The following is a 19,808-nucleotide window of genomic DNA, read 5'->3' as shown; positions in this document are numbered from 1 at the left end:
GAAGAGAACAATCTCAGCTTTAGTCCAATCACAGAGACCCATGATTACCAGCATGCCACGCCCACTGACCACTAAATCCATGGGTGACATTTCCTGGTGGGTCAGTGAGCCTTACTAGTAAACCATTAGTGACTCTATTATATGACTTCTAGAAGGAGCTATAAATCTGACCCCATTGTCATCATATCATTGGATGGAGATGTCTGTCCTTTGCTGAGTCGGCACATTGTGGCCAATCCCTGGAGAATAAATCTAGAGCTGACCATAGAAGTGAGGGATTATGGGAGAGTGAGATTTATCTTTGTATAACACAGAACTGTACAGGAGTCATGAAGAAATCTACCGACAATGACACCAGAAGGAGATCTCATCGTATGACCACAAGATCCTCGAGAATCCAGAATCCCATCACCATCCCCCCACCTCCACCCCTGATCCCTACAAGACAGAAGACACAGAAGATTCTAGAAGTCACCAGAGAGATCACTGAGCTGCTGACAGGAGAGGTGAGTGGTGCCGGGAATTCTGGGACATTCTCCAGTAACAGACAAGGGATGTGTCTGGATGGTGACTGTATCATTGTGTGTGTCAGGTTCCTATAAGGTGTCAGGGTGTCACTGTCTATTTCTCCATGGAGGAGTGGGAGTATTTAGAAGGACACAAGGATCTCTACAAGGACGTCATGATGGACAATCAGCCGCCCCTCACATCACCGGGTAAGAGGAGACTTTATTGTAAAGGAGAGAGCAGTACGGAGGATCCACCTAGATCCCCCATCATCTGATAAACACATAGAAACAATGGATTCAGTCAGTGTGTGTGTTTCCTACAGATGGATCCAGTCATGGGAACCCACCAGAGAGATGTCCCCGTCCTCTGTATTCCCGGGATTCCACACAGGAAGGTCACACCATCCCTCACCATCATCAGGTAGATGATGACAATTATTGGTAGTTGTGATTTATACACAGCATGTTTGTTACAATGAATGTTTTATTATATCTTTCAGAGTGGAATCCTCGGGGATGATAATATTGATGTTAAAGAAGAGTATAAAGAGGAGGATGAGGAGTATGGAGTGATGGAGGAGTTTTCAGAAGGACACAAGGATATGATGGAGCCACCTAATACCAGGAACCCACCAGAGAGATGTCCCCGTCCTCTGTATTCCCGGGATTCCACACAGGAAGGTCACACCATCCCTCACTATTACAAGGTTGGTGGATGGAGAATCTAGAACATGGACTTGTAGAGACTATGGGCTCCAATCACAAAGCGGTATCTTCCCGTATCCCAGTATGTAGTAAGATGCTGCATTCTGTTTTTTAGTAGTGAAGCCTGCGGGTAATTTACCACTGGTGTCCATAGCAACACTTGTAAATAGCTTGTTGTTAAGGAGAGGGCAGCCGCCAGTGTCCCCAACAACCAGTAAACAAGGAGCGGACGGTCGCCAAGTTCCCCGCTGACAGCTGTGACAGGTCTGGTATGGGTTTTGAGGGGAACCCCGATGCCAAAATAATAAAAATAAAGGCGTGGTTTCCCCTCCAAAATCAATACCAGACCCTTAGTGAGTGCCCACCTTCCTCCTGAACCATACCAGGCCACATATCCTCAACATTGGGTGGGTGCTTCAGGGCAGGGGCACTCTGCCCTCCCAAAAGCACCTTGTCCCCATGTCGATGGGGATAAGGGTCCTTCCCCACAACCCTGGGCAGTGGTTGTGGGGGGCTTATTGGAATCTAAAAGTCACCTTTAACAAGGAGGCCCCCAGATCCCGGCCCCCCACAATGTGAATGAGTATAAAGTACATAGTACCCCTATTCATTCACCAAAAAAAAGTAGTTTAAGAAAAAACTGGAAGTAATTTTTGAAAAAACAAAAATAAAGAACAATATCCCCCTGATGTAGATCCATCGATGATCCAATCACGATACTCGCTGTCATCACTGACTGAATAAGGAGTTCTACCACCCTGTGACATCACTGGGTGGCCTTGCCCTTTTGTGACATCACCAATACAACATGCCCTGGTCAGTGACGTCACCAATACAACATGCCCCGGTCAGTGACGTCACCAATACAACATGCCCCGGTCAATGAGGTCACTAATACAACATGCCCCGGTCAGTGTCGTCACCAATACAACATGCCCCGGTCAGTGATGTCACCAATACAACATGCCCCGGTCAGTGACATCACCAATACAACATGCCCCGGTCAGTGATGTCACCAATACAACATGCCCCGGTCAGTGACATCACCAATACAACATGCTCCGGTCAGTGACATCACCAATACAACATGCCCCGGTCAGTGACATCACTGAGTGGCACCGTCCCTTAATATATTTAGTGGCAGGAGGCAGCAGAGCTGTCAGACAGAGGGGAGTCTTCATTGGGAGCAGAGCTTTTCTTTCCGAGTCAGCGGTGACAGCGAGCATCGTGATTGATGATGGATCTACACCGGGGGGACATTTTGCTTTAGTTTTGCTTTTTTAATAAAGGACTTGTCAAAAACTGCCTGCTGTCTATATAACAGAATACTTTGTTGGGGGTGAATAATTAGGGGTACCATGTACCCCATACTCATTCACATGGCGTGAGGGATCTGAGGGCCCCCTTGTTACATTTTGTAAATCCTCTGCCTGCAAACCCCCACAGCCACTAGCCTGGGTTGTGGGGAAGAGTCCCTTGTCCTCATCAACATGGACAAGGTGCTTTGGGGGAGCAAACCCCCCCCCTGCAACAGAACATCCACTCCATGTTAAGGGCACGTGGCCTGGTATGTTTCAGGAGGGGGGGTCGCTTGCTCATCCCCCCCCTTTCCTGACCTTCTGGGCTGCATGCTCAGATAGGGGTCTGGTATGTATTTCTTTCATTTTGACAAGGGGTCCCCCTCAAAATCCATACTAGACCCCCCAAAGGGGGAATCCTACGCCATTTTCTTAATATTTTGTTGCCGGCAAATCTTTTTTTTTTTTAAATTTATCGGTTGGTTAAGACGCAGCGGCCGTTTGCTCCCTAACAACCATGTTGTTTACTGGTTGTTAAGGATGCCAGCGGCCGCCCACTCTTTACCAAGCAGTACACATTTCCTGAATGCCGCATGTCTCCACCACTAATTAATGACCGCATGCATTTCATTCTTTATTTCCTTCTGTGAATGTAACGCCTGTTCATGCGGTATTTACTGAGCGTGTTCAGTGTTTGTGGTCAATACCGCAACACGGGATAGGAAATGGACAGTTTCAGGATGGCATGCGGTATTTAGGGGAAATGTACCCACATATCACATGTGATCTGCTTCTGTGAAGGGAGACAATGTGTGGATTTTGTGTGTGATGTCACAATCATAAATCTTACATTTTACAGATGATATTTTCTCTCATTTCCTTGATTTAGAGTGGAGATCCAATCGATATAGAATTTGAGGTGAAAGCAGAAGAAGAAGAGGCGTATGTGAGGGATGATCAGCAGTCTATGGAGGAGGATGGAATAACGGGGACATTTATAGAGGAGGACACTCCTACAGAGATCAGCACAGGTGGGTCATGAACACTAAATCCATTCCTCCACCCATACTGCTCACTGATTGGTCCAGAGTAGGGCGGGGACTGGGTGATATCAGCCTGTAATCCCCTGGTCACTTTCCTGAGCTGTGTTCCCCGTCCTGTATTCCTGGATTTCTCTCGGATAATCTTCCTTCTCTGTGCTGCAGACACAATTTATGTCTCTAGACTGGATTTATGGAGGTTCTGGGGTTCAGCTGGCAGAAAAATGTTCGTTTTCACAAGTGTTAAGATACCTAAGCACCTTGGACAAGTAATTTTTTTCTTCTTCTCCATGCCCGAGTATAGTAAGATGTCTGACAGAACATTTCTCCCAGGGTTCCTTGCTCTGTGGTCTGCTGGCTGTGTCGGGTGGAGGGATATGTCTGTAGTGTCTCAGACCCAAGTCACTGAGTGCAGTCTCAGGAGATGGGAGGCAGCGGTGTGGGATCTCTGCAACTTGTCTACAGTAAACATTTAGATTACAGTTGATTACTGAATGGTAATTATGAGGCCTGACCTTTACACTATATACTCTATGTTGTACATTACATCCTCCTGACCCCTGCACTATATACTCTATGTTGTACATTACATACTCCTGACCCCTGCACTATATACTCTATGTTGTACATTACATACTCCTGACCCCTGCACTATATACTCTATGTTGTACATTACATAGTCCTGACCCCTGCACTATATACTCTGTGTTGTACATTACATACTCCTGACCCCTGCACTATATACTCTATGTTGTACATTACATACTCCTGACCCCTGCACTGTATACTCTATGTTGTACATTACATACTCCTGACCCCTGCACTGTATACTCTATGTTGTACATTACATACTCCTGGCCCCTGCACTGTATACTCTATGTTGTACATTACATACTCCTGACTCCTGCACTATATACTCTATGTTGTACATTACATACTCCTGACCCCTGCACTATATACTCTATGTTGTACATTACATACTCCTGACCCCTGCACTATATACTCTATATTGTACATTACATACTCCTGACCCCTGCACTATATACTCTATGTTGTACATTCCATACTCCTGACCCCTGCACTGTATACTCTATGTTGTACATTACATACTCCTGGCCCCTGCACTGTATACTCTATGTTGTACATTACATACTCCTGACTCCTGCACTATATACTCTATGTTGTACATTACATACTCCTGACCCCTGCACTATATACTCTATGTTGTACATTACATACTCCTGACCCCTGCACTATATACTCTATGTTGTACATTCCATACTCCTGACCCCTGCACTATATACTCTATGTTGTACATTCCATACTCCTGACCCCTGCACTATATACTCTATGTTATACATTACATACTCCTGACCCCTGCACTATATACTCTATGTTGTACATTCCATACTCCTGACCCCTGCACTATATACTCCATGTTGTACATTACATACTCCTGACCTCTGCACTATATACCTTATGTTGTACATTACATACTCCTAACTTCTGCTCTCCCCCCTCCCCCCACTGCTATATATACACATAATATGGAGTCTCTTTTGTTCCCCCCATTTCCTCCCAGCTGGACATTTTATATCGGATGATGTGATTGGAGCACAGACTTTTACATGGTGATAATAATGTGATAACATCCTCCAACTTTGGACCCTTAAACAGAAAGTGATAATGAGGGAGGAGTCAATACCCTAATGATGGTGGTCTTCAGGATCAGTCCAGTCTTCATCTTGGTTGTTCTCCCCCCATCCTCACTCTCTGACCTCTGGTGGGGCTCAGCCCCGCTGTTCTTCATGACTAAATCATGGAGTAAATAAGGAAGTGCAGTACTTCTTGTGTTGGGAAGATGGCGATGAGTGATAGAGGGGGTGGGGACCCTCGTCCTATAATCCCCTCATCACTGTCCCTCCTATAAAAGACAGTTCTGGTTGTTTCCTCACTCTCTGACTAAGGTCCATGAATAAAGAAATGACCTGGTAGGAGATCAGAGGAGCCATTTCCTTGTTCCCTTGAGGGTGGAATTGTAAGCTCCTCAGAGACCAAGCTGCCTGATGTGGGCGGAGTCCTGGTTTGGGGGAACCAATCAGCTCCTGTCTAGTAATCCTCTTTGTCTTTGTATTTTAGTCCATGGCCGGGAGATGAGGAAAACCTCTGAGAATTGTCTCACTTTGTCTCCAGACTGGAAAGTAGAGGATGAGGACATCACACAGTATAGTCCAGGAGAAAACCCGGCTCCCTCCAATGTCCATCCGGCACCACCCAATGTAGATGGACCATCGGATTCCTCGTATCCTGAGGAACCTCAGACTGTGCGGGACCTGGCCGGCCTTCCAACAGGGAAGAGATTCTCCTGTACTGAGTGCGGGAAGGGTTTCCTTTCTACATACCAACTTAATAGGCATAAAAGATCTCACACGGGGGAGAAGCCTTATTCCTGTCCTGAGTGCGGGAAATGTTTTTCAAAGAAGTCCAATCTTCACATACATCAGAGATCTCACACAGGGGAGAAGCCGTATTCCTGTCCTGAGTGCTGGAAATGTTTTACAAGTAAGTCCAATCTTTACAAACACCAGAGATCTCACACAGTGGAGAAGCCGTATTCCTGTCCTGAGTGCGGGAAATGTTTTTCAGAGAAGTCCCGTCTTTACACACATCAGAGATCTCACACAGATGAGAAGCCGTATTCCTGTTCTGAGTGCGGGAAATGTTTTTCAATGAAGTCCCATCTATACATACATCAGAGATCTCACACGGGGGAGAAGCCGTATTCCTGTTCTGAGTGTGGGAAATGTTTTTCACTGAAGTACAATCTTTACAGACATCAGAGATCTCACTCGGGGGAGAAGTCATATTCCTGTCCCGAGTGCGGGAAATGTTTTTCACTGAAGACCTATCTGTGCACACATCAGAAATCTCACATGGGGGAGAAGCCGTATTCCTGTTCTGAGTGCGGGAAATGTTTTTCACTGAAGACCCATCTGTGCACACATCAGAGATCTCACACAGGTGAGAAGCCGTATTCCTGTCCTGAGTGCGGGAAATGTTTTTCAGTGAAGTCCAGTCTTTACACACATCAGAGATCTCACACAGGGGATAAGGCATATTCCTGTCCTGAGTGCAGGAAATGTTTTTTAACGAAGTCCAAACTTTACACACACCAGAGATCTCACACAGGGGAGAAGCCGTATTCCTGTCCTGAGTGTGGGAAATGTTTTTCACAGAAGTCTAGTCTTTACACACACCAGAGATCTCACACAGGGGAGAAGCCGTATTCCTGTTCTGAGTGCGAGAAATGTTTTTTATCGAAGTCCCATCTATCCACACATCAGCGATCTCATACGGGGGAGAAGCCATATTCCTGTTCTGAGTGCAGGAAATGTTTTTCAGTGAAGTGCAGTCTTTACACCCATCAGAGATCTCACACGGGGGAGAAGCCATATTCCTGTCCTGAGTGCGGGAAATGTTTTTCATGGAAGTCCAGTCTTTACACCCATCAGAGATCTCACACAGGTGAGAAGCCGTATTCCTGTTTTGAGTGCAGGAAATGTTTTTCAACGAAGTCCAGTCTTTACACACATCAGAGATCTCACACAGGTGAGAAGCCGTATTCCTGTCCTGAGTGCGGGAAATGTTTTTCAACGAAGTCCCATCTATACACACATCAGAGTTCTCACACGGGGGAAAAGGCATATTCCTGTCCTGAGTGCGGGAAATGTTTTTCATGGAAGTCCAGTCTTTACACACATCAGAGATCTCACACGGTGAAGAAGCCACTTTCCTGTCCTGAGTGAGGGAAATGTTCCTCACTGAGGTCCTGTCTTCCTGTACATCAGGGGTCCCACACAACCCTGGAGGTGTATTAGTGCCTTGAGTGCGGGAAATGTCTTCTAGATGAATGTTGCTGGACATCTCAGCTCTCATGTGGGGAAGAAGCACCCCCTGATATACACCTCAGATATACTCCATGGCTGATCTTCATCATGGAAGGAACAGTTGATAAGGAGATGAGAGGTCCCCAAAGACATGGATGAAGTGCAGTAAATGTCGGGGTGCAGAGTGGTCAGTAGATCCTGGAAATGAAGGACACAACTTCAGCCCTTCTTGGGTGTCGGAGTTGCGTTTCCTGATAATGATATAGCGGGTTACAGAGCTAGAAGCCGGGAGAGCCCAGATCTGGTTATCGGGGAACTTTACACAGACAACAAGAACTTCTGAAGTTGATGTCCTTCATTTCAAGGCTCTACAGAACAGTGGTGACCCCGAAGCGTCTCTCTGTCTTCAGTCCATCCTTCTCCCATCCCCCAAGAGGAGGGAAGGAGAACTCCGCCCCAAACTATGGGGGAACTTTCCTCTCATTATTTCCCTTGGCTTCTGTGTGGGTTTGGGTGGTTGGAGGAGTGCGGCACGAGAGGGAACACAGCTTGTTGTTCTATGTCTACATATGGGGTCTGGGTAGAGGGGATCCACCGGAAAATATTTCTACTCTTTGATTTTGTGCAAATCGTTTCTGTTTTCACTTTGAAGGGCGATATTATGTGTGGTTTGTAAAAGGGATTGGCCCAATAGATACCACCCCACTTAGAGAATAGATGGACTAATATGACCAGCATTCATTCAGCCATGTCACATGTTGGGATCTTTTCTACAATACTTTGTTATAATAATGGAACACGTTGTGTATTGTATTGTACACCAATAATAATGACTCCGCCCCCACATTCCAGACAAGGGATCTTCCTGACCAATCAGATTCCTTCTTTTACCGTTTACTGATTTTTTTCTGCAATCTTGTTAAAAGTGAAATTATAATAAAAAATGTATTGAATGAAAACAAAATGGTGTGTGTGTGCAATGATGACAAAGCTGTGTATCCAGAAACGGCTGGTCGGTGACACTTCCATATACAGCCCAATGAAGTGACAAGGAAGCCCTAGAACCCTTTGGAGGAACCCTGGCTGAGAAAGGCTGGACTAGGCAGTCACATATCTCTGCACCCCTTGCAGGGTTCCCAACCCTCCGTGACTTTTATTACTGACACAACATGAACATTTACTGACGGAGGACATGTTTTTCCTGACATCCTGAAAAATGACAGAACTCCTGTTAGGATGTCAGACGATGGATATTGAATCCATATAACAGGACATGTGATCACTGACAATCCCCAGAACAAGCCATCTGCCTGGTTTACACCTAATAATTCAATCCATGGTGACCACAAATCAGCCCAACGCAGACACATGAAAACCAAGTTCTGCTCGGCATGTCATGGAGAGTAATGGGCACGATCAGATGGGAGGGGCTTAGAAGAGGATGATGTCACAGACCCGCCCCCTGATCACCTACCTCTAAATGAAGAATGCAGCTGATTGGCTGATTACACATTGCTGTGACCTCCATGCTTAGCTTCACAGTGCGGCAATTTTACCTTCACATGCCGAGTCTCACAAGTGGCACCGCCTGTCATCCATTGTGCTGAAATGTCATTGCAGCAACTCAGAATGGTCCTCAGTAGTCTGTATGGCCCCCATGTGCTTGTATGCATGCCTGACAATGTCGGGGGAGGGTCCTAATAAGAGATCACCAGCAAGACTCCCATCATCCATCCACTACACATCTGCATCAGAGGCTGGTCAGGATCTCTGATTAAAGGGATTCATCCCCGAAACGCGTCAACCATTTGACCGCACTGACACTTGGAACACCTTGCTTGCCGTTGTGGCCATCGTCATTATGCAAATGATTTTTAGATACATGCTTCACCTGTGAGTCTGGTTTTATTTTTCACTCCTTCCAATAATCCTTGGATAATGCACAAGGTGTGTGCGCACCTGTTTATTCTCTATCTAGTCAACGACAACAACCTCCTCGATCCCCTACAGTCCGGCTTCCATCCCCTACACTCCACCGAAACTGCCTTACTCAAACTCTCCAACGACCAGCTAACCGCCAAAGCTAATGGCTACTATTCAGTGCTCCTACTCCTTGACCTCTCTGCGGCCTTCGACACAGTCGACCACCCCCTCCTCCTCAACAAACTACACTCCCTCGGCCTCAGAGATTCTGCTCTCTCCTGGCTCTCATCCTACCTGTCACAACGCTCTTTCAGCGTTACCTATAATGCTACCACCTCCCCCTCACTCCCCCTCTCTGTTGGGGTCCCTCAAGGCTCTGTCCTCGGGCCCCTTCTCTTCTCCATCTATACCTCCTCCCTTGGCCAACTCATACACTCTCACAGCTTCAACTACCACCTCTATGCCGATGACACACAAATCTATCTCTCAACCCCCCACCTCACCCCCTTGGTCTCAGCCCGAATCACACACCTACTGAGCGACATATCAGACTGGATGTCGCTCCACTTCCTTAAATTGAACCTCTCCAAAACCGAGTTTCTTGTCTTCCCCCCAGCCCGGACACCACCCCCCATTGATTTCTCCGTCACATCCAACAACGCTACCATCAAACCCGCCCTGCAGGCCAGAGTACTGGGTGTCATTCTGGACTCCAACCTATCCTTCCAGCCCCAAGTCCAATCTTTAACAAACTCGTGCAGACTCCACCTCCGCAACATGCAGACTCCACCTCCGCAACATCGCCAAAATCCGCACGTTCCTAACCCCAGAAACCACTAAACAGCTCATCCACTCCCTCATCATATCACGACTCGACTACTGCAACTCCCTCCTCACTGGCCTGCCTCGCCGCTGGCTATCCCCGCTTCAGTCCATCCTGAATACGGCTGCCAGACTCATTCACCTTTCCAACCGCTCTGTCTCCGCCACCCCCCTCTGCCAATCCCTCCACTGGCTTCCGATTGCGCAACGGATCAAATTCAAAATCCTAACACTGACGTTCAAAGCCGTCCACCATACTGCCCCAAACTACATCACTGACCTAATATCCAAGTACCACCCAACACGCACACTCCGCTCCTCACAAGACCTCCTTCTCTCTAGTTCCCTGGTCTCCTCCTCCCATGCCCGCCTCCAGGACTTCTCCAGGGTGTCACCCATCCTCTGGAACTCCCTGCCCCAACCCATCAGATTATCACCTACTCTCCTCTCCTTTAGGCGCACCCTGAAAACCCATCTCTTCAGGGAAGCCTACCCCACCCCCTGCTAACTTGCCGACCTCCTCCACTCTTCCTACCACTCCATCCCCCACAGCTATCTCCTCCTGTGCCACCATCCCCTCCCTCCTAGATTGTAAGCTCGAAAGAGCAGGGCCCTCGATCCCCTCATGTTTTGCATTGTATTGGTATTGTTCTGTCACATGTTCTGTCCCCCTCTGTAATGTACAGCGCTGAGCGAACTATTGGCGCTTTATAAATACTGTATAATAATAATAATAATAGTGGCTGATCTCCCCGTCTGAGGAGGGCTGCACCCCTGAAGCATTTCCTTTGGTTGTCGCTGTCCTGGTTCCCTTGGCTTCCCTTTTGGCTGTGCATATCCTGAGGCGCTGGAGACTACATACGATATCCCGTTTGGTTGCAACCTGGTGGCGTCGGATGGACCAAAACATGATATCCTAGAGGTGTTCTGTTGGATTTAGGTCAGGTAAGTGAAAGGATTGATTTTCTTATCCCCTCAGAGATCCCCGGTCTGTGGAGAGATTCCTGGTTTATCAGCAGAATTCTGGGAACACCCCTTGAACACGGAAATAACGGCAGCTTATGTTCAGAGATGTTCAAAGTTTATTAGACATTACTAAGATTATATAGGATACAGAAATAATAAGGGGGGGGGAGCGAGTTCTAAAACTGTAACTTGTAAGTTTCCATCATGAGCTGACTACATGAAACATGACATATACATTTCTTGGTATAAACTGTTTTTGCTAGCTTTCTGAGAAATAGCCGAGCAAAGAAAACTTCAGGGTCATGTTATCTTTTGTTGGTACATCCTTCAGCAAACTAAAACAGTTCCATTAAACTTCTAATATATCTGCAAAAAGCTAACTTAATACTTAAAATGGCGTACATCAACACAATGGAGGTTCTCTAGATCCTTTCAATTCCCTCTTAGATCATGAACATGACCTCAATTCTTTACTTCATTCATCTTTTTTTACATAGCCAGATAACCTTCATTTGTATTTTGTGGCTTGGTAGCTCTAACAATGCAATATAATAAGCATTTAAAACATAGATATAAAAATAAAACAAAAAACAATATCATGACTATTCTTACAGCGATACCTTTCATCCATGAAAAGACGGAACCAAATCCTGATCCTAGCCAATCAAAAGGAGTCCATCCATCTTTTCCTATAGCTCTAGCTTCTTCCATTAAACCATCTACCTGTTCCCTGTGTTGCTTTATTATTTCATAATAATCTGGAACAGTCATTGTGGTATTATATATCCAAGTACAACATTCAGAATCCTCTGTCATCTCACACAGACCTGTCAGAGCAGCACTCATACTTTCAATAGCTAATTCTTGCATCTCCAGCTGTTCTCTAATAGCTCTGGTCTCAGTATTTAGCAACCCCATGTCCTTAGAGTTCCTCTCCAGTATATCATCAATAATGTTTGTGTAATTATTTATTTTGTTCATGAGTGTTATTCCCCATCCCGTGTAGGTAGGGAACCATGACCATCCTTATCACCTGTAGAGAATAGATCTACCTTTTCTTGTTTGGTTTCCCTTCTCTGTCTCAGAGTTAGTTGGTGTTTTGGGTATGTACTGGCTTTTACCTGGTGTTCCTTCTGGTCTATAGCTGCCATGATTGGCACTAATTGGGCTACATAGCACCAGCCATGGACATTACTCGGTATCCAAGGGTAACAGATCTTACCACAACAGATATAGGTATTGTTTCCCAAGGAGATCGGCTATTTTTGTATTGCAGAGCAAAATTCAGGGGTGACAACAAGTGTGAAATAAAAAAGAAGTTTTCCATACATAGTTTTCCCCACATTGTCTTTTATCCCTTCTAAACTTTCATTCAGGGCTCTACCATTTACTTGCCAGAGTTTCACAGAAGAAGTTCCATCCCTCCTTCCAGGATCAGATATGTTTAATATGGACTGAGAGCACATTCCCTTTCCCTTGTGGGAAGTATTCCCCAGTCTAAAACACCAATCGGGGAGTTGAGTGACTCCCAGAGTTGGAAAAGATATGGTGGCATTAGAAGTAATATTGGTCAAACCAATACTTACATTCCCTGTTATTAACAAAAATATTTTGACTGGAGCGGCCAGAAGAGGAATTTCCTATGTGCTCGGATGTAACTTACTACAGATCCAACATTTATCAGAACCTGACTTTTGAGCATAAGCAGATTTAAACTGCATCATCAACATTTTCCTGAAAAAGGATTGTTCTCTTCAAAACTTCTTTTTGACTTTCTTTCACTTTTGGTTATCTGGGTCTCATTTAAAGCTAGTCCTTGACCACAGATACCTTTTATTAGGCCCAAGTCCTCAGGGTGATAAATACAGTTAGTTATGATCCATACTGGCAGGAAAAAGAGCAGTCAGTGTGACCAATAGGACCCAGATCTTCAAAGCACCATGAGGGGAAGTAAGGAATGTCATCTTCAGGGCCTTTTTCACTGATTTCACCCGCTCTTCGAGGATTTTCCTCTCATACTTCCCCTCCTTTTTCCATCTCGTGTTTCTCAGGTGTTTGGTTCACCTTCTTCACTCGACTAGCATGGATCCAGGACTGGGAATTCTCCACCAGAACAGCCGTTCTGGTAACCGCTATCACCGTAGTAGGTGGTCCAAAGGGGTAGCCTTGCTTCTTGTCTTTAGCGAGTTGGCGGACCACTACGGCATCTCCCACTTGGAAAAGGTGTGTTGGTTCCTGAAAAGATAAAGAAAAAGTGCGAGCAACATTTCTTTCAACCTTATCTAAAATCCGAATCAATTTTCTCACATATTCTTGTTGTACCAGGTCAAGGTCCCCTCTTTATAACGTAAGTGGCTGTCTAGCCCAAGGAGTGGGGAACGGTCTTCCCATTAATATTTCAAAAGGAGATAACCCTGTAGTCTTATTAGGTGTCATTCTTACCTCTGCTAGAATTGCAGGTAACATCTTCTTCCAGTGGGTATAGGTTCCTCCAGTGGCCTTCCTCAACTTATCCTTAATTGTCCTGTTCATCCTTTCTACTATACCTGAACTTTGAGGATGATAGGGAATATGACATTTCCAATCTAAGTACTTTTACCAGGTCTTGGCGTACCTTGGCCACAAAGGCTGGTCCGTTATCAGAATTTATCTGCAGTGGACATCCCCATCTGGGTATTATCTCCTGTGTAAGAATTCTGATTACAGTCTGTGCGTCTTCTTTATTAGTGACAAATGCTTCCACCCATCTGCTGAACATATCCACCATTACCAACAAAAACTCTTGCCTCTGTCCTGTTTTTGGCATGTGGGTAAAATCTATTTGTAAATGGGTGAAAGGTGTAGTTGGGTACACTAGATGCTGGTGTTGTGATTTCATTGGGTTCTGTGGATTGTTCCTTATACATGTAATGCACCTGGAAACATATTCTTTCACCAACCTAGATAAACCTGTAATGTAAAAATCCTGCAATAATGTTTCACATGTCGTTTTCCATCCTCTATGTCCTAGACCGTGGTACTGTGCAATGAACAATGGGGCACTTGACATGGGAATGCATGGTTTCCCCTCTAAGCACACTAGACCAGAAGCTGGATCTAGTTGTGCTCCAGAACCATTCCAGTCTGCTAGATCGATTTTTGTAGCAAATGTTTGTAAATCTGCATACATCTGGTCATGTGGGGTAGTTGTGACGCCTGAAGTGGGCATAGACATCTGCTCACTGGCCACCTGTTGTAATGCAGCTTCCTTTGCTACCTTATCTGCTAATGCATTTCCTTTGGCAATATGATCTCTGTGATTTGTATGTGCCCTGCAATGGAGAATGGCTAATGTTTTTGGTAACTGTATGGCTTTGTGTAGATCAGATATCAAGGAAGAGTGAGATATGGTTTTGCCATCAGCAGCAATGAATCCTCTTCTCTCCCAAATGACCCCAAAATCGTGTACAGCACCATGGGCGTACTTGGAGTCTGTGTAAATGTTGACATCCTGTCCTGCAAATAATTGACATGCTCTTGTAAGGGCAATCAGTTGGGCTGCTTGGGCTGACTGATATGGGATTGGCTTTGCCTCGAGTATTTTGTCAGGAAGTTGCACAATGGCATATCCTGCATGGTAAGTATTATCATTTGGCCTAGAGCATGAGCCATCTACAAACACATCTGGGGCCCCATCAAGAGCCACAGCTGACATGTCGGACCTAGGGGAAGTGTCTTGCTGTATGTGGGTTATACAGTTGTGTTCTGGTGCCACTTCATCCTGTTCCCCCTTTAGCCCCAATAGGGCATTCAAAATTGGAGCAGGGCCTGAATTTGCTGAAGAATATTTAATAATCAAGTTGGGATCAGATAGAAGAATCACTTCATATCCGCTCAACCTTTGTGCTGACATGTGTTGAGTGTGTATGTTTTTCAGTAGTAAGGACACTTGATGTGTGGTGTGTAGGGTAGTTTCATGTCCCAATGTGAAAGAAATAGCCATTCCCACCACCATCACGCTGAATGCAAAAACTCTCAGACAAGCAGGCATGCCCTGAACCTGAGTTGGCACTACTTTGAAAAAAAAAAGCTACAGGGCGGAGCTTGCCTCCATGTTCCTGAGCCAGGACCCCCGCCATGGTTGTACAATTTTCCCCCGCATACAGATGAAACATTCTTATAGTCAGGTAGTCCAAGACCAGGGGCTGTTACCATAGCATTCTTCAGGTACACAAAGGCATCAACCATTTCATTTGACCATGTGAGAATGTCAGGTGATTCTGAAAGTGTGGCAGACCTCAGAGTGTGATCATAGAATGAACAATCAGGTATCCATTGGCGGCAGTAACCAATCATACCAAGAAAAGTTAGCATGTCCTTTTTTGTTTGTGGGCGGAGCAGACCCACGAGAGCCGCAGCTCTTTTGTGACTGACATTCCTCTCACCATGACTTAGAGTAGAACCAAGGTACTCAACCTGTTTTTGCCACCATTGCAGTTTCTTTTTAGATGCTTTGTGACCATTCCCTGACAACCATTCTAACAGAGACCAACTATCCTCCTGACTGGCCGCCTGACTTGAACTACAAATCAATAGGTCCCACATATTGTAGGAGAACTGAACCATTGGGAGGGGTCCAGGACCTCAGTGTGGTCTGGAGGGCAAGTGAGCAGACTGCAGGTGAATCTACAAAACCCTGGGGCATTCTACACCAGGTCATCTGATGATTTTCAGAATATAAATACAAATAGCGCCCTCATCTGGTGGTCCAGAGGAACCAAAAATAATGCATTTGTTAAATCAATCACTGTAAAATATTCTGCATCGGACGGAATGGAGGTGAGGAGTGATGGCACATCAGGCACTATTGGGGCTATTGGAACCACCAAATTATTTATGGCCCTCAAATCTTGTACAAACCTGTAAGAGCCATCTGGCTTCTTAACAGGATTGATAGGTGTGTTGTAAGGAGAAACCGTTTCTTCTAAAATACCTGTCCCTAAAAATCTTTCCACTAGAGGAGCAATCCCTTCCTCCTTCTCTGGCATCAATTTGTATTGCCTCTGTTTGTAGGACAATGCCCCTTCCTTGAGTGTGACTGTGTATGGTGTACATGAAATCAATCCTACATCCATAGAATTTGTGGCCCCAACTGGATGTGTATCAGGAGGGGGTGTAATGTGTGAGGGATGACTCTCATCATTGAAATAGGCGGGTATAATGGGTACTTTGGAGGATCTGGCAACAATACCTCCTTCTAATGTTACTCTCAGAGAAATCCCTAAAATTCCCATAAGATCTCTCGGGGATGGGTCTGTACTTCCCATGGCCTCTGTCCAACCAGCCATACAATCCACCCAGGGATTTATTAAATAGTAGTCTGTCCCACATAATCCTTACAATTTTCTCCCTTTTCTGGGGTACCTGGTGGGTAACTACCTCCTTGACCCATATTTAGACAGTGGATAAAATCTTATTTTATTCCACACAACAAATTATCTTATACTTCTACGCAACAGAAAGAAAAAGCAAAAGACAGATAAACCAGAATCTGCTCCACAGACTTATTAACCTTTTGATAACTTGCCAAAAGTTATCTCTTCACTGTTCTACCAAAGGACAGTGTGTTCTACCAAAGAACAATTTATTTTATGTTCTACCAGAGAACAATCTGTGTTTACCAAAAACACTCTTTTTTTATAGTGCACTATTTTGTAACTCTACCAAAGAGTTAAGTCTGCTTACCAAAAGCAGCTACAGGTTATCACGGGTCTATATAGACAATACAGAATGATTCAAGACCTTCCCTCAACACAGGGCAAGAAAGAGCTTTTGGTCATAAAAGAAAAAAGGTTTACCTACCAAGTGAGGTGGGTGGTCATCCCGGACGAGCCCTCAGCTGAAAGGATGATTTTCATATCCCCTCAGAGACCCCCGGTATGTGGAGAGATTCCTGGTTTATCAGCAGAATTCTGGGAACACCCCTTGAACACGGAAATATCAGCAGCCTTTGTTCAGAGATGTTCAAAGTTTATTAGACATTACTAAGATTATATAGGATACAGAAATAATAAGGGGGGGGGAGCGAGTTCTAAAACTGTAACTTGTAAGTTTCCATTATGAGCTGACTACATGAAACATGACATATACATTTCTTGGTATAAACTGTTTTTGCTAGCTTTCTGAGAATTAGCCGGGCAAAGAAAACTTCAGGGTCATGTTATCTTTTGTTGATACATCCTTCAGCAAACTAAAACAGTTCTAATAAACTTCTAATATATCTGCAAAAACCTAACTTAATACTTAAAAAGGCGTACATCAACACAATGGAGGTTCTCTAGATCCTTTCAGGCAGAACTCCATTTTTATTCTTCTCCTGCCATCAATGGCCAACCCGGTCCCACACTTCATCCATGTCTTTGGGGGCCTCTGATCTCCTTATGAACTGTTTCTTCCATGATGAAGATCAGCCATGGAGTATATCTGAGGTGTATATCAGGGTGTGCTTCTTCCCCACATGAGAGCTGGGATGTCCAGCAACATTCATCTAGAAGACATTTCCCGCACTCAAGGCACTAATACACCTCCAGGGTTGTGTGGGACCCCTGATGTACAGGAAGACAGGACTTCAGTGAGGAACATTTCCCTCACTCAGGACAGGAAAGTGGCTTCTCCCCTGTGTGAGTTCTCTGATGTCTGCAAAGATCGGACTTCTGCAAAAAACATTTCCCGCACTCAGGACAGGAAAACGGCTTCTCCCCTTTGTGAGATCTCTGATGTCTGGAAAGACTGCACTTATGTGAAAAACATTTCACACACTCAGGACAGGAATATGGTTTCTCCCCCGTGTGAGATCTCTCATGTCTGGAAAGATCGGACTTCTCTAAAAAACATTTTACGCACTTAGAACAGGAATACGGCTTATCCCCTGTGTGAGATCTCTGATGTTTGTGAAGAATGTACATATGTGCAAAACATTTCCCACACTCAGGACAGGAATACGGCTTCTCTCCTGTGTGAAACCTCTGATGTGTGTAAAGATTAGAGTTGTTTGAAAAACATTTTCCGCATTCAGGACAGGAATATGGCTTCTCCCCCGTGTGAGATCTCTGATGCCTGGAAAGATAGGACCTCACTGAAAAACATTTCCCGCACTCAGGACAGGAATACGGCTTCTCCCCCGTGTGAGATCTCTGATGTTTGTGAAGACTAGACTTTTCTGAAAAACATTTCCCACACTCAGGACAGGAATACGGCTTCTCCCCTGTGTGAGATCTCTGATGTGTGTAAAGATGGGACTTGTCTGAAAAACATTTCCCGCACTCAGGACAGGAATACGGCTTCTCCCCTGTGTGAAATCTCTGATGTGTGTAAAGATTGGACTTGTCTGAAAAACATTTCCCACACTCAGGACAGGAATACGGCTTCTCCCCCGTGTGAGATCTTTTATGCCTATTAAGATTGTTTTTAGAACTAAAACATTTCCCGCAGTCAGTACAGGAATAAGGTTTCTCCCCCATGTGCAATCTCTGATGTGTGTAAAGACTGGACTGTACTGAAAAACATTTCCCGCACTCAGGACAGGAATACGGCTTCTCCCCTGTGTGAGATCTCTGATGTTTGTAAAGAATGGACTTGACTGAAAAACATTTCCCACACTCAAGACAGGAATAAGGCTTCTCCCCTGTGTGAGATCTTTTATGCAGGTAAAGATAGGACTTCTGTGAAAAACATTTCCCGCACTCAGGACAGGAATATGGCTTCTCCCCTGTATGACATCTTTTATGAAGGCAAAGACTGGAGTTATGTGAAAAACATTTCCCGCACTCAGGACAGGCATATGGCTTCTCCCCCGTGTGAGATCTTTTATGCACATTAAGCTCTGATTTACGCCGGAAACCCTTCCCGCACTCAGTACAGGAGAGCCTCTTCTCTGTTGGAAGGCCGGCCAGGTCCCGCACAGTCTGAGGTTCCTTAGGATACGAAGAATCCGATGGTCCATCTACACTGGGTGGTGCCAGATGGACATTGGAGGGAGCCGGGTTTTCTCCTGGACTATACTGTGTGATGTCCTCATCTTCTACTTTCCAGTCTGGAGACAAAGTGAGACAATCCTCTGAGGTTTTCCTCATCTCCCGGCCATGGACTAAAATACAAAGACAAAGAGGATTACTAGACAGGAGCTGATTGGTTCCCCCAAACCAGGACTGGCTGAGCCCCACCAGAGGTCAGAGAGTGAGGATGGGGGGAGAACAACCAAGATGAAGACTGGACTGATCCTGAAGACCACCATCATTGGGGTATTGACTCCTCCCTCATTATCACTTTCTGTTTAAGGGCCCAAAGTTGGAGGATGTTATCACATTATTATCACCATGTAAAAGTCTGTGCTCCAATCACATCATCCGATATAAAATGTCCAGCTGGAAGGAAATGAGGGGAACAAAAGAGAATCCATATTATGTGTATATATAGCAGTGGGGGGAGGGGGCAGAGCAGAAGTCAGGAGTATGTAATGTACAACATAGAGTATATAGTGCAGGGGTCAGGAGTATGTAATGTACAACAGAGTATATAGTGCAGGGGTCAGGAGGATGTAATGTACATCATAGAGTATATAGTGCAGGGGTCAGAAGGATGTAATGTACAACATAGAGTATATAGTGCAGGGGTCAGGAG

At 45.2% G+C, this 19,808-nt stretch overlaps 1 protein-coding gene across 1 annotated transcript in view; it reads right to left on the bottom strand.

The window, feature by feature from the left end:
* LOC149438038 (uncharacterized) overlaps positions 1-19,448 on the bottom strand; it is a 48,948-nt gene extending 29,500 nt beyond the window's left edge. The window contains 1 exon segment of the mRNA XM_089660326.1: positions 17,729-19,448. Within this exon segment, the coding sequence (XP_089516452.1) occupies positions 17,729-19,261 (1,533 nt within the window). The 5' untranslated portion in view covers positions 19,262-19,448.
* Positions 19,449-19,808: the final 360 nt, after the last annotated feature.

This window comes from Staurois parvus, unplaced genomic scaffold, assembly GCF_062004578.1.
Source record: "Staurois parvus isolate SC_StPar_1 unplaced genomic scaffold, SC_StPar_1.0 ptg001224l, whole genome shotgun sequence".
In the NCBI taxonomy this organism is placed as follows: Eukaryota; Metazoa; Chordata; class Amphibia; order Anura; family Ranidae; genus Staurois; species Staurois parvus.
The sequence above is the reverse complement of the archived record's forward strand: the minus strand, read 5'-3'. Positions and strand labels throughout refer to the sequence as shown.